The sequence below is a fragment of the Phoenix dactylifera genome, chromosome 4 (assembly GCF_009389715.1).
Source record: "Phoenix dactylifera cultivar Barhee BC4 chromosome 4, palm_55x_up_171113_PBpolish2nd_filt_p, whole genome shotgun sequence".
Taxonomy (NCBI): domain Eukaryota; kingdom Viridiplantae; phylum Streptophyta; class Magnoliopsida; order Arecales; family Arecaceae; genus Phoenix; species Phoenix dactylifera.
Window position 1 is genome coordinate 10809042 of NC_052395.1, and position 22307 is coordinate 10831348.

Genomic DNA, 22307 nt, shown 5'->3' on the forward strand with positions numbered 1-22307 from the left:
CACCTATAACTCTCATTTCCTTCCCAATCGGTAATCTTCCCTCTCTTACTATTTAAAAAACAAGAAATGTGTTGCGGGTTCATTCATTGATGGCATAAATTTTGGGTTGCGAAGGTTAACAAAAGAAAGGAGTTTTAGCCCTAGGCTACCAGGGGAGACCAATCAATAGACGCCACGTTATGTGTTCTCGCTTTCTTATTCTCCTCTCCGGAGGAGGATATTGACGTCCCCGGATTTTGCATTCCCGGTGGGCGGAAACATGCTCACCGTTTGAGTCACGTCTTCTTTGATGGGGATTGGGTTTTCAGAACCTGTCGACCTTTTCTTCCCTTTTATTTTAAATAAAAATAAATGAAGCATGTTACAAATGGCAAGGGTCGTGGCGGGTCCCACTGGAGTATTGCAGCCAATTTCAGCGGTCACGAGCCTCGAGCAGGCCTGCAGAGGCAACCTAAGAACATCAATAAACCAAAGTGGTAGACCAGCTGGAATGGAGCGTTTACTTCCAATCAAATGGTTTCAAATTCGAAACGCGCAGACGTCGATTAAATTTAAAGACTAGATGCCCCACGTCTGAACACGGAATCTGGAAGCGCTACTGGTCGGCTGGTAGCCTGGGTGGTGCCAGCTGTAACGTACTCACACGGAAGGTCGGATCGGGTAACCGAGCCGGCCCACGGATAGGGAGGATATGAGTAAAACCGGCCGGGATGTCCAACACACGATCATTTCTGCCCGCATCAAACATTCTCCTGGCGGGGTGGGGGCCCAGTGGGAGCTGCTACGTAGGGATGGGCTTGTCCTTTCCTCCCCTTTTCCCTTTTTTTAAACAAAAAAATAAAAAAAATAAAAAATAAAAAATAAATATAAATATCATTATATAATTATGTGAAATTAATAATATGATAATATAATAGTTATCACGTTAAATAAAAATTCGGGGCTCTATTGGAGAGAGTAAGAGGGGGTGGGTTTGGAATAACAAATACAGTGCAAATCGTCCGATACAAGTTGGGACTCATCGTTACGAGGGTATTTTTCAAGCAAAATCGATCCCTAGAAGCTTTGCAATGGTAGCACCAAAAATTGCATGTTGGCTGCATCCAACTGAATTGATTTGTGGACTGTAAAACATTTAGAAATCATTATGACAAACTAATACTCGTTCGATGCAACTAAATAATATCTAAGCTTAGACTCAAGCAATCAATTCTTGTGCTCAAGTTATACCAAAACACGTTGAATTTCTTAGCATAGTTTGAGCTTATATGTTTTTTTGTTGTCCAAACTATGCTTATTTTACAGAAGAATGAACTAGTTGTTTGAAATATTTTGCATAAAAAATAATATATTTTTATTTTAAGAAAGCGTTATAAATGAATAGTTTATTAGAATAAAATCAGAAAATAAAAAAGAGGTTGCCTTAATCGAGGCGCGTGATATATATCATCCTAAGAACGTGATTCACCCCTTATACATAGGTCCGTGGCGATCTCGTCGTTAAGGTACAACAAATCAATTCAATCTGATCTTTCTCTAACGAATACGATTGCTGAGGAGACTTAATCCGACCGACTTCTTCAAATGCTCAGAAAGAATAGAAAAGAAAGAATAGAGGAAGAACGAAAGAAAAGAACAGTATTGTTATCTCTGTCTCTCTTAAGAAGCATAGAATTACATATGTAAGTAGAATAGATTGAGTGATTTGATACACTAGACCAGAGCCTATTTATAGTCTATGTTTGGTGATCGATACCTTGGAAATGCTGCATTGTATCGAGCATTAGACATAGTCTATAAATAGGCTCTAGGTCTAGCGCATCAAATCACTCAATCCATTCCATTCACACATATGATTCCCTGCTTTCTAAGAGAGATAGAGAATACAATACTTTTCTTTTCTTTCGTTTTTTCTCTATTCTTTCTTTTCTATTCTTTTTTGGGCATCTCAAATAGTCGGTCGAGTCAAGCATCCCCAGTGATCGTGCTCGTTAGAGGAGGATCAATCTGATTCGGGTTGTTGTACCTTGGGGACGAAATTGTCGCAAACCTATACGTCGAAGGTGAATCATATTCTTAGAATAGTGTATATCGTACGCTTCGATCCTAGCAAGCTCTTTTTAATCTTCTAATTTTATTCTAGTAGATTATTCTTTTATAATACTTTTATAAAATAAAGATATATCAGTTTTTCGGCAAAAAAAAAAAATCAATAGTTGAAAAGTTATAGCAATGCAAATTGGATCACTAATTCTCTTGATTTTAAATCAACCACCAGACATCTCTTTCTTCTCGATGGTGTTGTTGTTACTTGAGGATCATCCAAGCAAACTATTATATATCGGAGCACCTTATAAGCCGAGTTGATTGCTCTAGACACTTTTTGTATTGAGGCAGAGTGGATTAAAAATCTTATTACGGAGCTGCCTTTAGTGCCTAAGTCAGTTCTGACCATATCAATCCATTGTGATAATAAAAGCCGTAATAGAACTGATAAATTAAAAGAGTACTAACAAAAAAATGAACCGGCAGAGCCAGATTTATTATAAATTTGTAAGACAACTTAAAAAGAGTAATATTATTTTCTTAAAATTTGTCAAGTCTAGAGTTTATCTAGGAGTAGAGTCCTAGAATCATTAAGGGGGATGGGGCTTAAGCCAGTGGGCTTAAGCCCACTTTTGGTCACCAATAGTGGATACTCAACCTCTATGATTAAAAATTCTATGAAGAAGGTTCAATGTAGTAGAAACGAAACTCATTAAGTGATCATGTTAGAATATATTTTTTGGAGTATACTCCTTCCATCTTTATAATGAGTGCTCTTATACGTAGCAAAAACTTATATTAGAAAAAGTTGAGTTATACTTTTAATAAGTCTAAGACAAAAATTCTGTAGGGTATTAACTCATAAATATCCTCAGAGGACTTACCTACGTGAGAATTGTCGTATAGACCGCGACTAGGGGTTCGGGCTAACCCTAATAAAATTCTCGTAAAAAAATTAAGGTACTAAGCACAAGGTCTTTAAATGGTGCCGATCGCACACAGACCTAATTGATCCATATGGTATGTGTGATAAGTAGAATTCCGAGTCAAAGGATCTAGTTTAAAGTCTAATCCACTATGGTGCCTTCAAATGGATACTATCAATATTAAGTGAGGTTTAAATCTACAAGACACCTCACCCATTGCACAGTATAAGTTGCTCAGATATTTTTTTTTTCTTCTGAATTTAAATCTTTTATGGAAGATTGTTGACAATGCTAGTAAGATCATAATGGGTAAGCCATTTTTGAGTGAGTGTAAAATGGCAGCTAATAATTTTGCACATTTATATTTGGGGAAATGAATGATATAATTTCATAAACTAAACTTGTTTCAAGGTTAATTAGGATTATCTCGCAGCCCAACTTGCAGACTAGGACAACCTAATCATATTGGTTAGGAGTGACAAGTTTTGAGACGGACCCACCAACCTTGATGAACTCACTTAAATTACATGCATTGTGGTGGTGGTTCCTAATAATTGAGTTGGGTATGAGTTTGCTTCTTGATCACCATGGGTGGGGTAAATATTTAAGATTCTTGTTTAACTTCATATGACCTTGTGAAAAGTAAATCAGAGTAATTAGGAATGTTGCAAATTAATGATTAAAATACTAAATATATTGGAAAAAAGTGAAAGGAACATGTTTAACATTCAATACGTTTTCTTTTCTACTTTTATTTTTTTATATAAATTAATATTTTATTTGGATGCTAACCTTTTTTTTTTTCATTTTTACCATTTTTTTACTGAGATATATAATTTATAAGTGAAGTGCCAATCAAGTTATTGGGTGGGATTTGGGTACAGATTAGGTTCTTACTTTAAAATAAATTAGGTACAGGTCAAGGATTTCTTTTTCCCCCCGGACCCAACTCAAGTTTGATGTCATACAAACTTGACCTAACGAAATTCAAGTCTGATCTCATACAAACCCGACCCAGCCAAATTCTTCGCCCCCCTTCATCTCAGTTGGTGGCGGCTAAACCCAACGAACTTAAATCTTTGTTTCTCCCAATTGAGATGAAAGATCTCACAAAAATTGGAGAAAATTTAGCTAATAATATATCTAAAGTTTAACCGAAAGTTTATGTAATTCTACAACATTGAGATTGGAAATTTTTGGGTAAGAATTTGACAACATAGAGGCCAGTATGTTGCTAGACATTGGTGTATTTATCCATGGTGAAATGTAATATAAAAATAGGAAACAAAAATACCTTTATTTTGCATGGAAGGGAGTCTGATCCACGGTCAGAGTTTTTTTTGTTAGGATTCCAGCAAATTTTTAAATTTATAAAGAAACAAAGTATATAATTGTTATATTTTATTATATGTATTTTAGTAAAAAATAGCTTTTCGACAAGGTTCAAAATAAGTTTTTTGGAAAGCTCTAAAATGAAGCTTCTTCCAAAAATCTATTGTTGGCTTTCTGAAAAAGCTAAAATAATTTTTTAAAATTTCTACTAAATTTTTTTTTATTTAAAAATATTTTTGGAGAAGTAGAAAGGATTTTTTTTGGCTCCACAAAAACTTCCCAAATGGGCCTAGTAAGGTCTTATAATGTTGTCATGGCCCTAGAAAGTGGCCGGCACCGACATGTACATAAAAGGCCGATCTCAAAGAAGGGGGGGAGGGACGGGGCCTCACCTGTTTATAAAAGTTGTAGGGTTTCGTTTCCTTCCGTCTGGATCCTAGGGTTAGGGTTTTTATTTGTCGCTCTATTCTAGGGTTAGGGTTTGGGATCGTAGGCATGGCAACGGCTCAGCAGCAGGGAGGAGGAGGAGGGGGAGCGAAGAGGAAGCCGGTGTTCACGAAGGTGGACCAGCTGAAACCGGGGACGAGCGGCCACACCCTCACGGCCAAGGTGCTGAGCTCCAAGACGGTGCTCAACAAGGGCCGCGCCGCCTCCGCCAACCTCCGCCCCACGCGGATCGCCGAGTGCCTCATCGGCGACGAGACCGGTATCATCGTCTTCACTGCCCGCAACGAGCAGGGTTCGCCTCCTCTCTCTTTCTTTCATGATCGAGAAACCCTAATCTAAATTTCTGTAGATGCGTAGATCGAAAGAAGGCCTTTCTTTGAGCATTTGATTCGTCGAGATGGTCGCAAACTGTTATAATTCTCTATGGGATTTCTTGTTTGCCCAGTTAGAAATATCGATATTTTACCTGTTTGACCTTTTTATTTCCATGGATTAGAAGAATTGCTTCCTCGCCTTTAAGTCTCAATCCGAAATGTTTTTTGAATGAAATTTGATTTGTAAATTACCTTTCCGGAAGTGCTTCTAATCTGGGATTATACTGTAGATTCTAAAAGTCTTAACTTTATTTTTTTGATTTTCCTTTATTATTATTATTATTATTATTATGATTATTATTATTATTATTTGCTGGTTTTGGATGTTTTCTGGGACCATTAGGACTATCGATTTTCGGGTTTGGATCTCATTTATCCAGTTCTTAGCTTACAGCACTCTTATACATCTTGTCTCTGTTATTTTTTCAGTTTTCATAAAATTGTCTGAATAATTGGCATATAGTGAACTTGCATGTCTTGCATCTATCACGTAGATTGAGTGCAGTAGCAACCAAAAGTTTGACCTTCCCACATGGTTACTGATCATTGCAAATTTCATGCCTTGGAATCTCGAGACCAAACAGTCACATGCTCTTTCTGGTTAAGTCTGGACTATTTTAATATAAATTCCAGGACCTGTAGGATATCTTTGCCGAAAGGTCGATGCTCACTCATGCATAGTCTCTGACATTATTTTAAGATTAGGGATTTTGACAGTTAGGATCCTGTTTTGAGTTCCGATGTCAAATTTCTCAACAATTGCAGTGCATCTCTACCTGGTTTTTAAATTGGAATAAATTGGTTCTTGCTGTTTACAAACCTGTCACTGTCATTAACCATTCGTCAAAAAATGATTATTTACTCAAGATTTTTTTTGGATCCTTCCTCCATCGCCTAAAACTCCTCTGTTTGACATCTGCCTCTTCTACCTGATTGGCATCCCATACCAACTGAAAAGGGCTGATACAAGCATAGTTCAAGCCAACCAGAGCCTTCTCACCCCCTATCAGCCTAGTGGAGCTTGTGCTAGAATTGTTTTGGCGAGCCATCAAAATGGATGAAAAAGAGAGATTGGGATCGATCTGGGAAAACAAAAAATAGACAGTCCATGGAGAGGGGCGATGGAAATTTAGCCTTGCACATTTGAAAGAAAAGAGGCTAATGATAGCATTGGATTAGTGGTTGGAAGAATCATTCCATCCTCTTAGGAGAATAAGTAGGTGCTGAAAAAATAGGGACTGCCATGGCATTGAACCCAAATAAGAACCTAATCATCAGAATTCATCAAAATAATGGTTTCTGAACATGCTTTGCTTTTTGCCACTTAATAGTACGAAATTATTTTGGATTTTTGTTTTTGTTCCGGACGTTTTTAGTCGAATATGTTGTGAAACTAGAAAATACCTTTTTGGAGTAACAACAAGTAGTAATAAAAAATAATATGATTATGGAATCTGCAACAATATAAGACATCATATTACAGTGAATTACAATAATTGCTGATATTGAACCAAACTAGCGTGCATTTAGTTGGTACCTTGGTGTGTTTTAAAGGATGGGTATATAGGAATGCATATGTTATCGATGCAAAAGCATAACAAAGTCTATCTTGACAGGATCTAAAACTTTATTTCACAGCAGTTACATAACCAGCACACATCCCTTTTCAGTTCATCAAATATATGAAATATGCTCAGTGAACAATTTCAGTTCAGACTAGTTAGAACAGAAGTTACCAAACAACTATTTAGTTATCTTGTAGCCAGAATATGAGTTTATTGAGCTTATGCAATCATGCAATCATGTACTCAAATAGGTGATGTTACTAGGAGATGTGGGGTAGTGGTAACTTCAAAACAAAGTATGCAATTGGACTTCACTGTGGGGTTCTGGATTCTTTTTGGGATACAAAGCTTTCCTTTGAAAATCATTTGTCTTTTAGCTCATGATTATGGGAGTCCTCACATGACAACCTCCAGGAGTTTCGATATGTAACTGTGCAATGCTAAAGGTAAATGAATGTATATGCTCTTTTGGCAATATTAGTTGGCCACTTTAGTGTTTGGAAGGACTTGAGATACTATGGCATGTTGCAGATCATTAGTTTACTATTAGGACATTGAAATTCATTTCTTGTACTTTCCAGGTGATTTATCTCTAGGATGTGTGGCAGGATAATGAGTTATGTTGCTTCACGGAGTTATCAGTTAAATGCTTATCCATCAATTAGACAAAGCATGCCCTTGTAGTTTTCGACGTCTTATCGAATGCCCCTGAGTTGACTTTCTGAACTGACATTCTCTGTAACCCAAATTCTATAGTTATTGTATTCCTAAGGGCTTTGAAAATTTTAACTAATGAAAGAACTTGGTATACATATAGGATATGATGTAGAATTTGAGAATGTGGCTTAGCATTTTTGTAAATACCAAGCTGTACTCTGTTCTGCCATGCTTCCTCTACTTCATGGAATTGCATGATTTTTCCATGCTGGCTTTCAAGGATGACGAATCATGGGTGAGGATGGTGTTACATGTAATGAATGACAGTCCTCTTCCTAGATCCCTGCTTCAATGCTTGTTCACTGAAAGTTTTAATCTTATCGAAAATACTCAGCGGATGTACGTAATGACCCATGATATTCTATGCTGCATATCCTACTTAGGTACATAATTTATATATGCATATTAATTAAATTCTCAGAATAGAGATTCAAGTCAATTCAACAGTTTGATTTTGCTTGCTGCTATGATGTGAAATTTATTGATATGAAACTAGAACCTACTTGATTGTTGTTTTTCGCCTTGGTGAACCTTGGATGGTAGTTTGCCCCACATGCGCATACGTATGAATGTATGCAAAGGGCTATCAGCATATGCACACATGTGCGTATGCACACATATATGCATGCATGCAGTGTGCAAGAGTCTATCAGCATATGAAAGATATCTCCAGATATATCTTACTATCTGCATATGCTTTTTGTTATAACTAGATTAACTTAACTAATCCCAGAAGTTTGTGGTTCATCTGATAAACCTAGCTTTCACAAGAAAGTGACTTTGCTGAAGGGTTTTATCTTTTGACAGTTGACTTGATGAAGCCGGATGCCACTGTCATCCTCCGCAATGCAAAGATTGATATGTTCAAGGGCTCAATGAGGCTGGCTGTTGACAAATGGGGTCGTATCGAGGTTGCTGAGCCTGCTAATTTTACAGTAAAGGAGGATAACAACTTATCTCTTGTTGAGTATGAGCTCGTAAATGTCGTTGAAGAGTGAACATGGTTGTTTACCAAAGAAACAGACTGAACATGGTCGCCTAGAAGATAATTGCATTTGATGGGCAGAAGAAGGCTTGGAGCTTCCACAGCCTTTTTGAGTAGTTTTATTCTCGTCTCCCTGGTTATAGATTTGCAGGTACAAGGTTTTATTGGAAGAGAAGTTTGAGGTTATTATACAAAATCTCACTGAAGCTAGTCTGATTTTGTACTCATCAACAATTCTGTCCATGGGTTAGGGTTATTGGCTGCGTCAGTGTGGTTTATCCATTCTGTAAATTGTTTGGCCCTTGTTATTTTTCTGTGGTACATAACGGATTCTGAACTGAAAAATTAAAGAAAACTAGTTGTGGCAAAAAAATCTGTTGATTTTAATCTTTCCGTATTTCATCGCTATGTGTGTTTTTCTGCTAGGAGCATGATTTGTCGAATAGTATCTGTTCATATAGCATGCTTTATACAGATTTTTTTGATTGAAAGCATGTTTTATATATTGCCTGCTCATTAAGAACCTCGATTGAATTAGTCTTATCTACTTTTTTCCATGGTTACCTGTAATACTCATTGTGGAAGTCTATGCTCCAAGTATATTGTATATAACGTCTAGCGCATGTAACTGAGATTCTAAAATTTATGAACTGAGTTACATTTTCCTGGTCAGAGATGCTTGCTTTCCCATTTTATCCTTCACCTCAGGTAAGTGGGAACAAAATTCCGTCTTAATGCATGTCTGTTTTGATTTTTTGCTTTAATTTTCCCTTTAGGCACTTTGTAGAGTCGCAAAGGATAGACCAAAGGAATTAAATTTCACATTTGTCGCATTTATTCTATATTTCCATGTCTTAAGTTGCATCATGGATTTGTACATGCCTGCTTCCATATTTAAAGGGTACTAGTTTAGTGAACAGCGGCTTTCGTGTCTAGCCTGCATGTTAGCCCAACCATGTTGCCCGTTGCTTGTGATCTGGAACTGGAGTAGGATTTCCAGATTTCTAGTTTGTAGTTGCATGAAACTATACTAATGACCTCTTGATTGATATACATCTGTATGCTTACGCCATGTCTCACGCCTAAGACATCATGGCAAAATTTACAGGTTTATTGCTGAAGGGAAAAGATTTGAAGCTAAGTGATGAATTTTTATTTGAGAAATATTAAACAGTTAAAATTGAAAGCCTCAGCCTTTCAATGTGCTTGCTTTAGCTTCCTTTTCTTTTTGGATGTACTGCTCTAGCTTCAAGTTATGCAGGTGTTTACTTGCGGCGGATGTCATGAATGTGAATAACAATTTCTTTGCGGGTTCTAGCTGGTGGAACCCTGGAACCCAAACGAAAACCGGTCTCCCCAGAGTCTGAAGGGTCATATGGAGTCAACCAAAGTCTGCTGTACTAGAATCGGGGCTTGGACCTGTTGTTCGGTGGCATGGGTCGGTGCGGTTCTGTATCGTTCTGTTGGGTCTCTACCGACACAGTAGAGAAGGCGGAGGAGAGGAAGAATATTAGAGAGGCAAAAAAAAAAAAGAAGAGGGAGAGGAAGGTGGTGGAGGCCGGCCGGCAAGCCGTGTGAAGGAGGTGGAGGGGCTTCTTCTCTGCGGCCCTCCATCGGCTCCCTCTCCTTCCCCCACTCATCTCTCTTTCTCTTTTTTCTTCATCTTTTATTTTCTAGGTATTATTTCGTTTCAATTGTCAAACCGTCTTGATCTATTTCTGGTACAATTTGGTATATTTTGAATCGTTCAGTTTAGGATAGTTTTTGAATCGTCCAGCTTAGAACGGTTCCTCCAATTATGGAGGCAACGATTTAGGACGGTTTCAACCGGTTGGCAAAAAGGAGGCTTGCTTCCTTAATTTGGATCTGGGGAAGTCCACTAAGAAATATGACATATTAGCTCTTTTAATCTTTCAAGCATCCTTTTCTCTGGAAATAGAAGCAATCAAGATGAAGTACTACTATTCATACAAGGCAGGCTATATCCAATAACGAATGCCATGGTAGACCAGTAACGCATTTCTAATTAACCATTCCTCGACCAGATCAATCACAGCAGTTACATATCCAAGATCCCATGAATGAAAATACTGATCATACTAGTTTTGGTAAACCTATGCCCAAAGGAATTTTTGCTTCAGTGCGAGCGGTCTCCGAGGAAAATAGTCCATAATGTTAATCAGAACAGAAAAAAAAAAATGAAGGCCGTGACAACCAACTAATATTGCCTCACCGATCGGCAAAAGCACATGATGAAACAACACCAGGGGAAATGATAGCACGAATTCAAATTTTGATGGTTTATATCAGTTTACAAGGATTGAACACCTTAAGAACATGTGCTTTTCTGAAGCAGAAATCTTGACCATAATAGATGTAGCTCAGATCGAATCCCCTGTGCATTACGAGATTCTCTCCAAAGTTGAAATCGCCAATTACGAAGAATGTAGAACAGAAATAAGAAAAGGAGAAGAGATTAACTGTACTCTAAATTTGTCAAGAGTAGAGAATGGCAAAGAGGTGTCTCTCCCATGATTAATGGAGTAAATATTACGCTGTACGGACGAATCTTTGGGCTTAACCAAACCTTTCCCTTCATCCATGATTTCAGTTTCAACTAGATCCGGCAATTTGAGTAACCTATTTTAATTTTAAACCCTCATACCTCTATTAAAATAACCATTGTCTTGACTTCAACTGGTCCCAGAATGCCTGATGCTGGGACTCAGGGACTAGCTCAGATTAAAGCAATGCATAAAACAAGCCATTTGTACTTTTACATCTCCAGTATCAAGTAATCACAAGTCCCCTGACGCAATTTTACGTGTCTTGGATCATGGTGGCTGTTTTGGCTACAATAATTAGGACAGCTCTCTCTCTCACACACACGCGCACACGCACGCGCGCACAGAGAGAGAGAGAGAGAGAGAGAGAGAGAGAGAGACCCTGCACATGCACATGCAAATGATTTAAAGAACAGTTCCCACGTTTTGAGTGCCGAACCACCTCTTTGGAGAGGCGTCACAGGAGATCGATCATATTGCCCGGTAGAGCAATGGGCAGTGACTTGAAGCCTGCAATAGTGCACCAAATCCTCATGGGACCGACCGTCATGCTCATAGAATCTTGTATGGAACTCATCAGAATCTCCATCATTCCTCTAATCTTGTCAGTGTTTTGAAGAAGCATTTAGGCAGCCCTATCATAATTCAGCCACTCGTTAACAGAAGCAGCATGACATAGGAGACCTGACACCTGTTGACCAACTCATAGAAGGGCTCTTGGAACAGCCAGGCAAGGATGCAAGTTCCACAGCCAGTAATATAGTGTACAGTAATATTGGGTTAGTCCAATGGTATCCAATGATAAGTAATTGTCAATTATTTGCACTTCCCAGGTGCAAGATTACCATGAAATGCACATAATAACAGGTAATCAGAACATCCAGCTCCTCTAACAGAGCAGTCTGACCTTCTGTAACCATAACTACATATGCCATCAGCAAGCTGAATGAATACCTTCTTTGTAAAAATTTCATACGTACACAAACTAGTACCGCCAAAGCTGTCCACTAAGATCTTATAAGAAACAAGGTCGAACGACACTTGGAATTAGACTGGCGCATGATCATCCAGGGGGTAATTAGGGCCTGAAATCCTATCAAAACCTTACAAAAGATTCCTAACTAGAATGGTTGGGCCAGTTTCCGATAAGTCATTAGCCCCCATACTGATCTGGTCATTGCTATGTTCCTGCACAGTTGAGGACTGTGCACCGCTCAAGCCGTAGCACAAATTCTTCCCATTCTTCAAATCCCTTATGACTTGTTTTCATGCGCCTCAGCAACTTTGGTTGCGAAAAAACTTCATTTCAAGCGAAATTTTAAACTCGATGTTAAAAGTAACCGATTCTTATCATGTTCTGTTCGTTTCCTCACCTTAGCAGCAGCCTAAGATAGCCTTCCGCAAAATTTAGGTGAATCAACTTCTGAGAATGCTTCTTGACTTCCAAGAAGCGAGTGGTTCAGAAGAATGCGTTTCTATTCACCTGGAAACTCTTGGGGCAATTGCTTCCAACCCATTGATTGGTCTTGAGAGTATTGGACTCATAACTAATCAAATGCCCCACTACTAACTTGTACTAGAAAATAAGATTTTCCATGGAGACTTTGGCATGATCACAAAAATATTTTCAAATACTCTCAAACAACATCCACCTGTAATAGAAAGAAATTGGCCAAAAGTACCTCAAAATACAAGCTGAAGAATTCTGCAGCTACTGCCAGCAATGCATTGTCCCCGAATACTACACCTCATCCATCTACAATACAAGAACCAAACATCTAAGATCCAACTATAAGGGGCAGAAATTCAGTAAAAGTTACAGTCAAGACTACATTATCATTCCATCTTGTTGCACAAGGCTACCTTTTTATTTGCAAATGAGATCATAACAATGTTTAGCAATGAAAATAGAAAGGAAAAAGGTATGGTAAATCTCCAATCCAAGTGCTCTCCATGATGAAAAATCACAGACCTAAACAAAGAAAAAAAAGGGTCAAGAAGAATGCAAAAAACCCCAACTTAAATGCATTAAACAGAAGGCAGTTCACCATGCAAATGCTAAGATTTTTTATCACTATTATTGCTATAGTTATTATACAGAAAGCATTTCCATTCTGAAGCATGCCTGCTCATCTAGGATGAGAAATGGTTCTCCAAATAGTTCCATTAAAAGTATCAAGTTCAGATACTTCACCGGGCAAGACAAGTAGATCTATTCAAATGTACAGTGCATACATCCATATTGCCATAGATATGGTCTAGAAAGGCTCCTATAACAACATAATTGAAAACATACAACAACTTGCAACTGTCAACCAGGTTGAATGAAGTTTCATTAGGTTCTTCAGTCATTCTCACAGAGCCCTGAGCTCCTCCTCCCTATCATTGCAACACTTCATGCAACTTGTTTCCCACATCTTCACAGTTCTCCAAAACCTTCTAAACCATGCAAATCCTCTAATGAATTGGTAAATTAATCAAGCAACATAAACCCCAGTGACCTATTGGCACAAAAATTAAAAGAACCAGACGGCGAATGTGTCAAAGATAAGATCCCAATTAAATCAGTTAATAGAATTCTCCCTTGTTTGACTTAGGCCTTGTTGATGTGACAAACTGAAGGTAGGTAAGAAACAATAATAAATTCATCAATGTCGCCTACTTTTCCTTTCAAGAGTCTTCTAAATCTTCATGTCTTTGCACTTCAAGCACCTCTCACTTAAGGTCACTTATTGGATTTCAATTATTCAACTAGGTACCTTGTTAATTTATAAGTTCGAGCTGCAAGTCACCTCAAGCATAATATATGCCTTCAGATACATGACACATAATTATAATAGCACATAATCTCTGTATCATATGCTTACAAACTCAATAAGAAAGAGGGAGAGAGAAGAAAAAATTATGTCATTCTATATCTTCTAAAACTATTGGTTACATAAAATACAAACATAATTATGGTCCGAAAAGAATTGTTACAAGATAATCTTCGATCAGCAAGAGTCACAATGCCAGCAAATATTTTTCCTGTTTTTTTTTTTACATCTCATCCATTGAAATTCACGACAAGTTTTGAACATAAAAGATCATAGTTAAGGGAACATCAAAATAGACAAAATAGAGCATTTTATGGGTGCATTGAGAAAGTTCGCCAAAGCTATTTGAGTCAGTCCCTTGAATAGCTTATTGAGCTACCTTGTCGAAGACTGACAGGAGTCTGTACAGAATTTCGCCCGAATCCACTGGATATTTGTTATACGTCATCATTGCCAGCTGGTTGAATACACCAAATCAGTATATAATTTAAAGTGACAATTTGAATTAGCATTTAACGTATAAGTGCCATTTTTGCAAGCTGATGCATGGCAAACACTTTTTGTTTCAGTTTATTTAAAAAATAGTCATTCCTTTACTGAAATGTGATTGTAATAAATTATTGAAAGTACTGGAACCAAGACCCTAGTGAGATACAACAGATAACAATGTGAAACATCGATATGAATACTTTTGTTCTGCAGACTAGTTGGGATTAACACAAGGAAACAAGAGATTTCAGAAGTATTATTGTCCCTTCTGAGTACTGCACCACATCCACTACTTTTGTGGTCTATAAACATTAGAAGATGATACATGCTACCTAACATTGGGAAGTTAGACGATTTTACTAAGGCATCCACTACATTGTGGTCTACAAACATTAGAAGAAGATACATGCTACCTAACATTGGGAAGTTAGACAATTTTACTAAGAGCATATATAGCAACTGGTATAGGCCTGGCTAGAAGGAGGAAGCAAATAGCATAATTATTAACCTTACCCAAAACAACAGCAACACTAAAACTGTTGAAAAAGCCAACAGTCATAGGCAAGAGAGACTGAAACCTAAAAGGTGGTAATTTATATTCAATCAGCAAGACCAAATTTTTAAGCTATGACATCCTAGACAGCTCTAGGACATATTTGCAGGCAGATATTCACAAAGTAAGAGGAAATGCAATATAATCCAAATATTTTATAACAGAACACCCTTGCTAGTTCATATGCCTGTAGGACCTTTATAATTCGCTGAAATATTTTGCTGGAGCAACTATTATTTTTGAAGAGTATTTTAATAAGTCATCCAACTTGGCACCAGTAGAAGACAATGAAACTCTTTAATCTTTAGTTCCACTTAGAGAAATTACATGCTTGTTATGTTCAGATAATCAGTAAGCCTTTCAGTTCCAACTGTAAAATGAGAGTAGTATATCACAGTCTCTTAAACATTGATCCAGTTCCCATATTTGCTCAAAAGTAGGGCTAAAGCAATGTCTAATCAATCAATCAGTCAGCACATGTTCCTCAAAGTCTAACTCAGCCAACCTGTGATTGTGGGGCAGACCAGATAAACATGTTTGCTAGACTCCACCTAGTGTCACACGCCATCATTGCCAGCTGATCAATGCAAAAACATCAGTATGCCGTTTGATCTAATTCAGTTTAACAAAAAAAATACTGAAATCGTGATATTCCAGAAGATGATGAAGTTCACTTAACCATACCGATATGTGATATAAATCTATGTTTTAACCTATTCTTTCAAGATAATAATGCTTACAAGAATAGTAAGTGTCAAGGCTATCTAGCCAGAGCCTTTAAAGTTTTTAATAAAGGATAGTGGAAAAAATTTTAGATTGTTATGAATGTTTAGAGTTTAGACCTATGCAGATATGCCCGTCACCTTTTGAACTATGTGAACATAGACAAGCATTTTCATAGTAAATGTCACAGAAGTCTCATATCTAATGTCATAGCTCTCGCAATTGATGATGATTCTCCCACAAAAAAAGAAGCTTATACTGTGCTAATTGTATAAGATATTCATCAAACTGGCAATAACCTCAAAACATATCCATAAGCTTAGAAGCCAAGAGTGGAACAGGAGAGGGAATAAGATCTGATGAAAGGAGAAACAAAAAGATAGAAGCATTTGTAATTAGCACGGAATTTAACTTAATTTACACCAACACTAACAACTTCAACAATAGCATTCAATATTTTTGAGTTAGCATCACAAAGGAGACATGCATTTTTTTAATATTTTAGCATAGTTAGATGATGATAGTTAGGTGAAGCCTTCTGAGAGTTTGACCTACATAGCAAGCTCTATTTATGCACAAAAGCCTTGAGATATATAGTACCAACAAATTTCTAGTAAAGTATCATTCAATGTCTGAACACCTAAAGCGATAGAAGCAAACTTCCACTATTAGTACCTTTCATTTTATCTTAGACAACATTACTTTCTAGTGTTTGTGGTTTTCTCATTTTTACCCATTTGTATAGATACCCTTTAACATGAAAGTACAAATGAGAAACAACACAGATAACCTTATTGAAAGAATTTTAATGCAAGCCATGACAAAATGGGTCGGCATGGTTACTTCAATTTATGAAATTTCTACCTCAATTTTGTTAAGCATAACACAAAATCCATCTCCGCTCGTTTGATTCAAATAATTATCCTCTCATTTAAACTATTGATGAATCCAGCAATTAATGATTCCAAATGGTAGGGAATAAACCAAGTTAGTCACCTTTCTGGCTTGATCTTCATCTAGTTTCATCTTGTCCTACAAGAGGAAAAAGAAAATGTGGGTTCTTCTATCAAAACAACATGAAAGAGGAAAAGCCGAGTAGAATATTGATTATGAGAAATGAGAAAGGACACAAAAAAATTAAGAACTATGGTCGCAGCAAGAAACGTACACTGGCACCCTAGACCATAATGCTTAATAACAAGATGTCCTAGACCTCCATATCTTAATATCACACCATCAATATTGACTCTTTTGCTGTGATATAAAGACATGAAACTCCCTCATTCACCCATGAGGACTCAGATCAGTAACAGCAGAAACTTGAATAAGGTAAGCAATTAAGCATGCTGCATGCCCAGAATCTAAGCAAAACTTGCCATCATAAAAAAAAATCTCATGATCGATGACCTATGAAGAAGGCACTAAGATAGGACAAGATGAATTAAGTCATTTTTACTAGGACCATATAAAACGGTCATGCAACAACAGAAAAGTTTTCATAGCTCAATTCCGGCTGCACTTAGATTGTCAATTCACTGCTAGTGGATAATATTACAAGTAAATTAATCGTGTTGTGTGCAAGATGATGCATTGGAATCGGCGCCTCTAGAACAAATGTAGATAGTCCCAAAGAGTTTTTGAACAAGCACCACCCACCCCCTCATGCAAATACATGTTCTTAACACAAATAAATACAGGAGAATTCTCCATGTTGCCGATTGTTCTAAAGAAAAGTATTATGTAAAGCATGAGATTTGTCCTTGACATTACAAACTTATTTCCGTCTTGTGCAGTGAGGGTAAATATTCAACACCTTCAGATCCATGCCACTAATGTTACAACCATCTTAAGCCTGTCCCCATATTCTTGTTCTTAATATTTTTTTCCAAAGCATGAGATTTTTCACCTTTTCTTTGTTGATAATAAGGATTGTTACATTTTATTTGTCACAGGGTCAGCTACAATCCCTTGAGTGAGGAGAAACGGAGATATTGTGCCGTTAATAGTCCATTAATGAATTTTTGAGAGGGATATCAAAACTCAAAAGAGGGGGGGGGGGGGGGGGGGGAGGTTCGACGATTAGGTGGAGGTGCATTTTAAGCTCCCTCTCTCTAGACTGTGTTTCTTTGTGTGTTTTTTTTCCCTTGAAGCAAATCGCATATGGATTACTGCACTTCTAAGCAGTCAAAGCATGGCCTTTTATAAGGTTCTTATTTGGATAAGGACAAAATGAAGGATATATAAATGGGACACAGGGTCAATGGCAAGAAAAAGGAAGAAATCTCAACATAGAATAGCTTACGGTTTCAACTCCTCTGTTTAAAAAGGGCAGATATGGGCGGTAAATTTTCCCAATATTTTTCTAAAAAAGGCCAGCAGCAATTTCAGAAAGTTAATAACTGCAGATATGCCTTCTCGGACTTGAATAATATAATGGCTAGTGGAAGCGACTCCCTCCAAGGGTTTTCATCCTTTTCTTAGCAGGATATGCTTCCGATTACAGGATCCTTGTCCTAGGTCAAAAAACACTTAACACTATCCCTTCAACCAATCATATGCTTTTGTTTCTCAAAAAGATAAGATGTGTTTGTTTAATTTTTCAATGGCAAAGTCTCATATGGAAGGGAGAGTTTAATTGGCTGAAGGAACATAGCACATGGAAACCATACAAATTAAAAAAATCCAATCAACCAAATGAATCATTCACATATCTATTCCCCCCTCCCCCCCCCCCCCCCCACAAAAAAAAAAAAAGCCCGCGGCCCCTGTTACTCCTTATATTTTCAACTCTGGCCAACATAAATTGCAATTATCCATCTAGATCTTACGATGATGCTCAAGGCTTCTTCCGGGGGAAACCAAACCTCTCAAAAATATAATACCGGAGACTTTCTCTCGTAGCAAAAACCATCGTCTCCCTTGCTTCAATGATAAGCTATTCATAACTGAAAATTCCTCAAATTTTAAGCCGAAGCCTAAAGAGACAATTTTTCCACAATAAATCTAAACGCCATTCTCCCACTCCTAAACCAAAAAGGGGAGAAAAACGTTTTTGAGCCAAATAAATGAGGCACAATTAATCCATAATGCAAAAAAGGCATATCAAAACCAAAAAACATCAAGTGAGCGAAGCAATACAAATCGATTGGATCTACAGTGCTAGATATCCCATCATTAACCACAGTAATTAACCAAAAGAATGCATTTTTTGTTTTCAGAAGGGCGTCGATACCTTCAGAGAGCCAACCGTATCCTCTAAGGGAAATGGTGAGCATCGAAGTCATCAGCGCCGAGGCGGTCGCGCTGTGCTTCGGCAGCAGCGATTCCACGGCGAAGCTCATCTCGACCGGAGACCTGCAAAAATATTCAAGAAAAAGAAAAGAATCAATAGAGAAGAAACCTTAAGGGAATGGCAACCACTCTCTCTATGTCTCTTGCCGCTACCTGAGGAAGCGAGGGGCGGCGGGCCGGAGGCGGAAGAGGGGAGGGCGGGAGGAGGCTCTGGTCTCGGAGGCGACCCTCGCAGCGGCCGTGCGGAGGGAGGAGGAGCGGAGGACCGACCGGGCGGCGGCGGCGGCCATGGAGGGCAGCGGATCCGGGGTCCTTCTTGCTCTCGTTGTTATAGAGGGAGAGCGGCGAGGTATCGCGCACGGTGGGGAGCGATGGCTAAAACCCTACATGAACCGGGATCCCACGATCGGGCCGCAAGAACACCAGCTATCAGCCCATAATACATGGTGAATCGTTATGTGGGCCGACATGGACCGGGCGTGCCGCAGCCTATGGGCCGAGTTACAAATAGTATTCTCTCATGGCCTAACTATTGAGTTCACAATGGGAGTGATCTTGAAGATCGTTCCAGATTTTGATTGCAAGCTGTTGGTTTTATTTGTAGACAAATTACATCTATTTAAATATGTTTCGTTAGATGAGTTAGAAAATAAAGTATGATAGATTTATTCTCTAATTAATCCTTCAAGAAGTTGTAGTTGTGTTATAGAACGGAAGATTAAGTTTTCTGCCAAGCTCACGACTCCACTGTGGCGACAAAACACAAATATTAGGATCAAATTTCTTTCCTTTAACATAAAATTAATTGCATTGAATAATATATATTTGAGTAATTATTTCATAATAAGTAAAATTATTTCTACAATATCTATGCTATGATGTTTTAATTTTCGTTTTGATTTTATAATATTTAATGATTTTTTCCAGCCAGTTATGAATAATTTTGCTTACGAAGTTATGCATGATTGAAAGTTGGATAAATCTTCACCAAAAAACTGGATAAATCACGCAATAGCAATTTTAATTGACATACTCCATTTCGTGATAGAAGAAGCATTTTTTGGTCACCGTACATCACTTGTATATATTATTAGAAGCTATAAATAAATGAAAATTCAATAGCTCCTGTATTTTCTCAAATAAATAATTTAAATTCAATCAAGGGCCTCTCCTGTATTTTCTCAAAATAAATAATTTAAAATTCAATCAAGGACCTCTCCCGTATTTTCTCAAAACAAATAATTTAAAATTCAACCAAGGGCCTATATGAAAGGTTGCATACATGAATAGAAGAGCTGGAAGCCAAAGAGTTTGCTCTAGAAGTCATGATGGAGACTAATTATTTACTATGCATAGGACCCATACATATTTTTTTAGCATTCCGTGTCCAACCTGTATCAATTTTAGTCAAGTAGCACACATAGAGTTCCCACTCCAACATAGTCCTAACCATGTCCTCAATATATTTCCCTCATAATTTTGCAATTTTTGATGAGTTCCATATTTTTGAATTATATAATTGGAGACCTTTCATGACTATATTCCTCTCTCTCTTTGGTTTTTTCAAAAAGAAAAATTTGTATTAGAAAAGTTAAAATATATGATTCTAAGTGAGGTTGCAAATAACTGGAGGAAGACTACAATGGTTGGAGCTCCTTTAGATATCTGTAGCTAATACTTCCACTCCTTTGTACTCTTTACTTACTTTTGATTTGGCTGGATGTACTCATGTTAAAGCTATATGAATTACCGTTTTCAAAAAAAAAAAAAGAAGAAGAAGATTACAATGATATATAAATATCTAAGGTATATCCAATGCATGGATAGTACATATTAGACTAAACCGCATAATAAGATTATGTGGGAAGACATCCACTCTACACATCAATAGCAATCCCATACGAGCATCATAAAATAAAGACAAAACATTACATACGCATCATAATAACCATCTAATGTTCATCTTGCTTCAATGTCGTGCCATCACTTTCCATCCGATTAACTCCTAAATAATCTCTCATGGAACATAGTCCTCCTGACTCTCCTGGTTCACCTGGTTGTTTTGGTATTCCATTGCATTGTTGTATCCACTAGCATTCCCATTCCCATAGACTCCATTTCCGTACTTACCAGCCCTCACGCCGGCTTCAGGATTCCCCCTGGTTGGGTATGTGCCGTAATGATTCCGGTTTCTCTCGCCATTAACATCGTAGAAGTACCTCCCATTCTCTAAGAATCTTGTGTCGCTCATGCCGTATTGCTTGTTGTCTACGTAGTTGTTGTACTGCTTGGTCTCATAGCTTCTGCTATTGAACTCCTCGTTGGAGAACTTTGACGGACTGTTGTTGGCGTTGTTGAAGTGGTTGCCGTAGTTGTATCCACCATTGTCGTAGCTTTCGCTGGCGAGCTCGGCGTCGGGGAAGCTGGAGGGGAAGGTATTGGCATTGGGACGGGCATTGTTGTTACTGTAGTAGTTATTATTGTTGTAGTAATTGGTTGCGGTAGTTGGTGTGAATTGCTCCTGGCCATGGCCATAGAGACCATAGCCACGACCACTCAGGCCTCGGACTGGAGGAATCGTCCGAGGCTCCTCCGTTTTGACGGCAGGGGTCTCTTCGGTGATGCGGGTGGCTTCCTTGGGGTCCTCGGGGCGTGTGGTCTTCATGAAGAATCGGCTCTCTCTAGCATGGATTCTGAGAGAAGATGAGGCAAGGAAGAGGAGGAAGACGAGGGAGAGTTTGTTGAGGAGGAAGGCCATGATTGCTAGAGAGAGAGAGAGAGAGAGAGAGGGTTGTCGTGGTGATGGAGAGGTTTTGATCCCCCTCATATATATATATATATATATAGCGGGATACAATCCAACTGGTTCGTCTCAAGCATATGGAATAGACGTGTATACAGATGCGAGGTTGCGTTTTAGGTCTTGAGGCAGTAAAATGAGATGGCCGAGTGATGATGCGGGGATTGTGGGAGCCGTGGGGCAAGCATGATGGCATCTTGAGCACGCTGCATGCATGTGCTCTCAGGCCGGGGCATCCACAACAAAAAGTCTTCAGCTAGACGTAGAAAAGAAATTTGGAAAAATAAAAAAGAAAAAGGAGAACAAAACAAATAGTCAGGAAATACTACAATTAAAATGTGAAGGAGAGCCTGTTTCGACGCATCAACTATTTCTGAATGAACTACAACCGGCCAATGATTCCTATATCAGCCTTTCTCCTATGCTTTCGGAGAATGCGTTGCCAAATGGAGTTGATTCATGGAGAGTGGGGCGCAGTTCGGGGCTATATATCTTGGCCGCATGTAATCTTCGCAACTAGATTAGTCACAATACACGAGTTCTTCAGCTGGTCAAGAGTCGAGACACACCGTATTACGGAGCCAACTAAGAGCCGGGTAAGCTCACTAAATGGGTTGGTCAACGTGGGTCCCAAACTGGAGTGCTGGAAACCTGAACCTGATCTCAATTTTGATTCAAT

General features: G+C 38.2%; 3 protein-coding genes across 24 annotated transcripts; 1 reads left to right on the top strand and 2 right to left on the bottom strand.

Moving 5' to 3' along the window:
* The first annotated feature begins 4636 nt into the window (after window positions 1-4636).
* On the top strand, window positions 4637-8779 carry LOC103722936 (uncharacterized protein At4g28440-like). Its single transcript, XM_008813685.3, has 2 exons — window positions 4637-5043; window positions 8215-8779. Exons 1-2 carry the CDS (start codon window positions 4800-4802, stop codon window positions 8403-8405), a joined length of 435 nt encoding a protein of 144 aa, XP_008811907.1. The 5' UTR covers window positions 4637-4799; the 3' UTR covers window positions 8406-8779.
* A 3725-nt stretch (window positions 8780-12504) lies between these two features.
* On the bottom strand, window positions 12505-19234 carry LOC103722933 (protein NUCLEAR FUSION DEFECTIVE 6, mitochondrial-like). 22 transcript variants are annotated; one of them, XR_003382815.2, is made up of 6 exons: window positions 18982-19234; window positions 18770-18891; window positions 16534-16569; window positions 15320-15391; window positions 14152-14229; window positions 12505-12928 (listed from the first exon to the last, which is right to left on the bottom strand). XR_003382815.2 is itself a non-coding variant. In XM_008813681.4 (4 exons), exons 1-3 carry the CDS (start codon window positions 19116-19118, stop codon window positions 16550-16552), a joined length of 279 nt encoding a protein of 92 aa, XP_008811903.2. In that variant the 5' UTR covers window positions 19119-19234; the 3' UTR covers window positions 12505-12712; window positions 16534-16549. The 22 variants fall into 22 exon arrangements, 6 of the variants coding, with proteins under 6 accessions (XP_008811903.2, XP_008811894.2, XP_008811906.2 ...); XR_003382812.2 differs by lacking the exons at window positions 15320-15391; window positions 16534-16569 and having other exon boundaries at window positions 12505-12712; window positions 12820-12928; XR_005511477.1 differs by lacking the exons at window positions 14152-14229; window positions 16534-16569 and having other exon boundaries at window positions 12505-12712; window positions 12820-12928.
* A 1364-nt stretch (window positions 19235-20598) lies between these two features.
* On the bottom strand, window positions 20599-21635 carry LOC103722942 (protein E6-like). Its single transcript, XM_008813695.3, has one exon. It carries the CDS (start codon window positions 21584-21586, stop codon window positions 20846-20848), a length of 741 nt encoding a protein of 246 aa, XP_008811917.2. The 5' UTR covers window positions 21587-21635; the 3' UTR covers window positions 20599-20845.
* Between the last annotated feature and the right edge of the window lie 672 nt (window positions 21636-22307).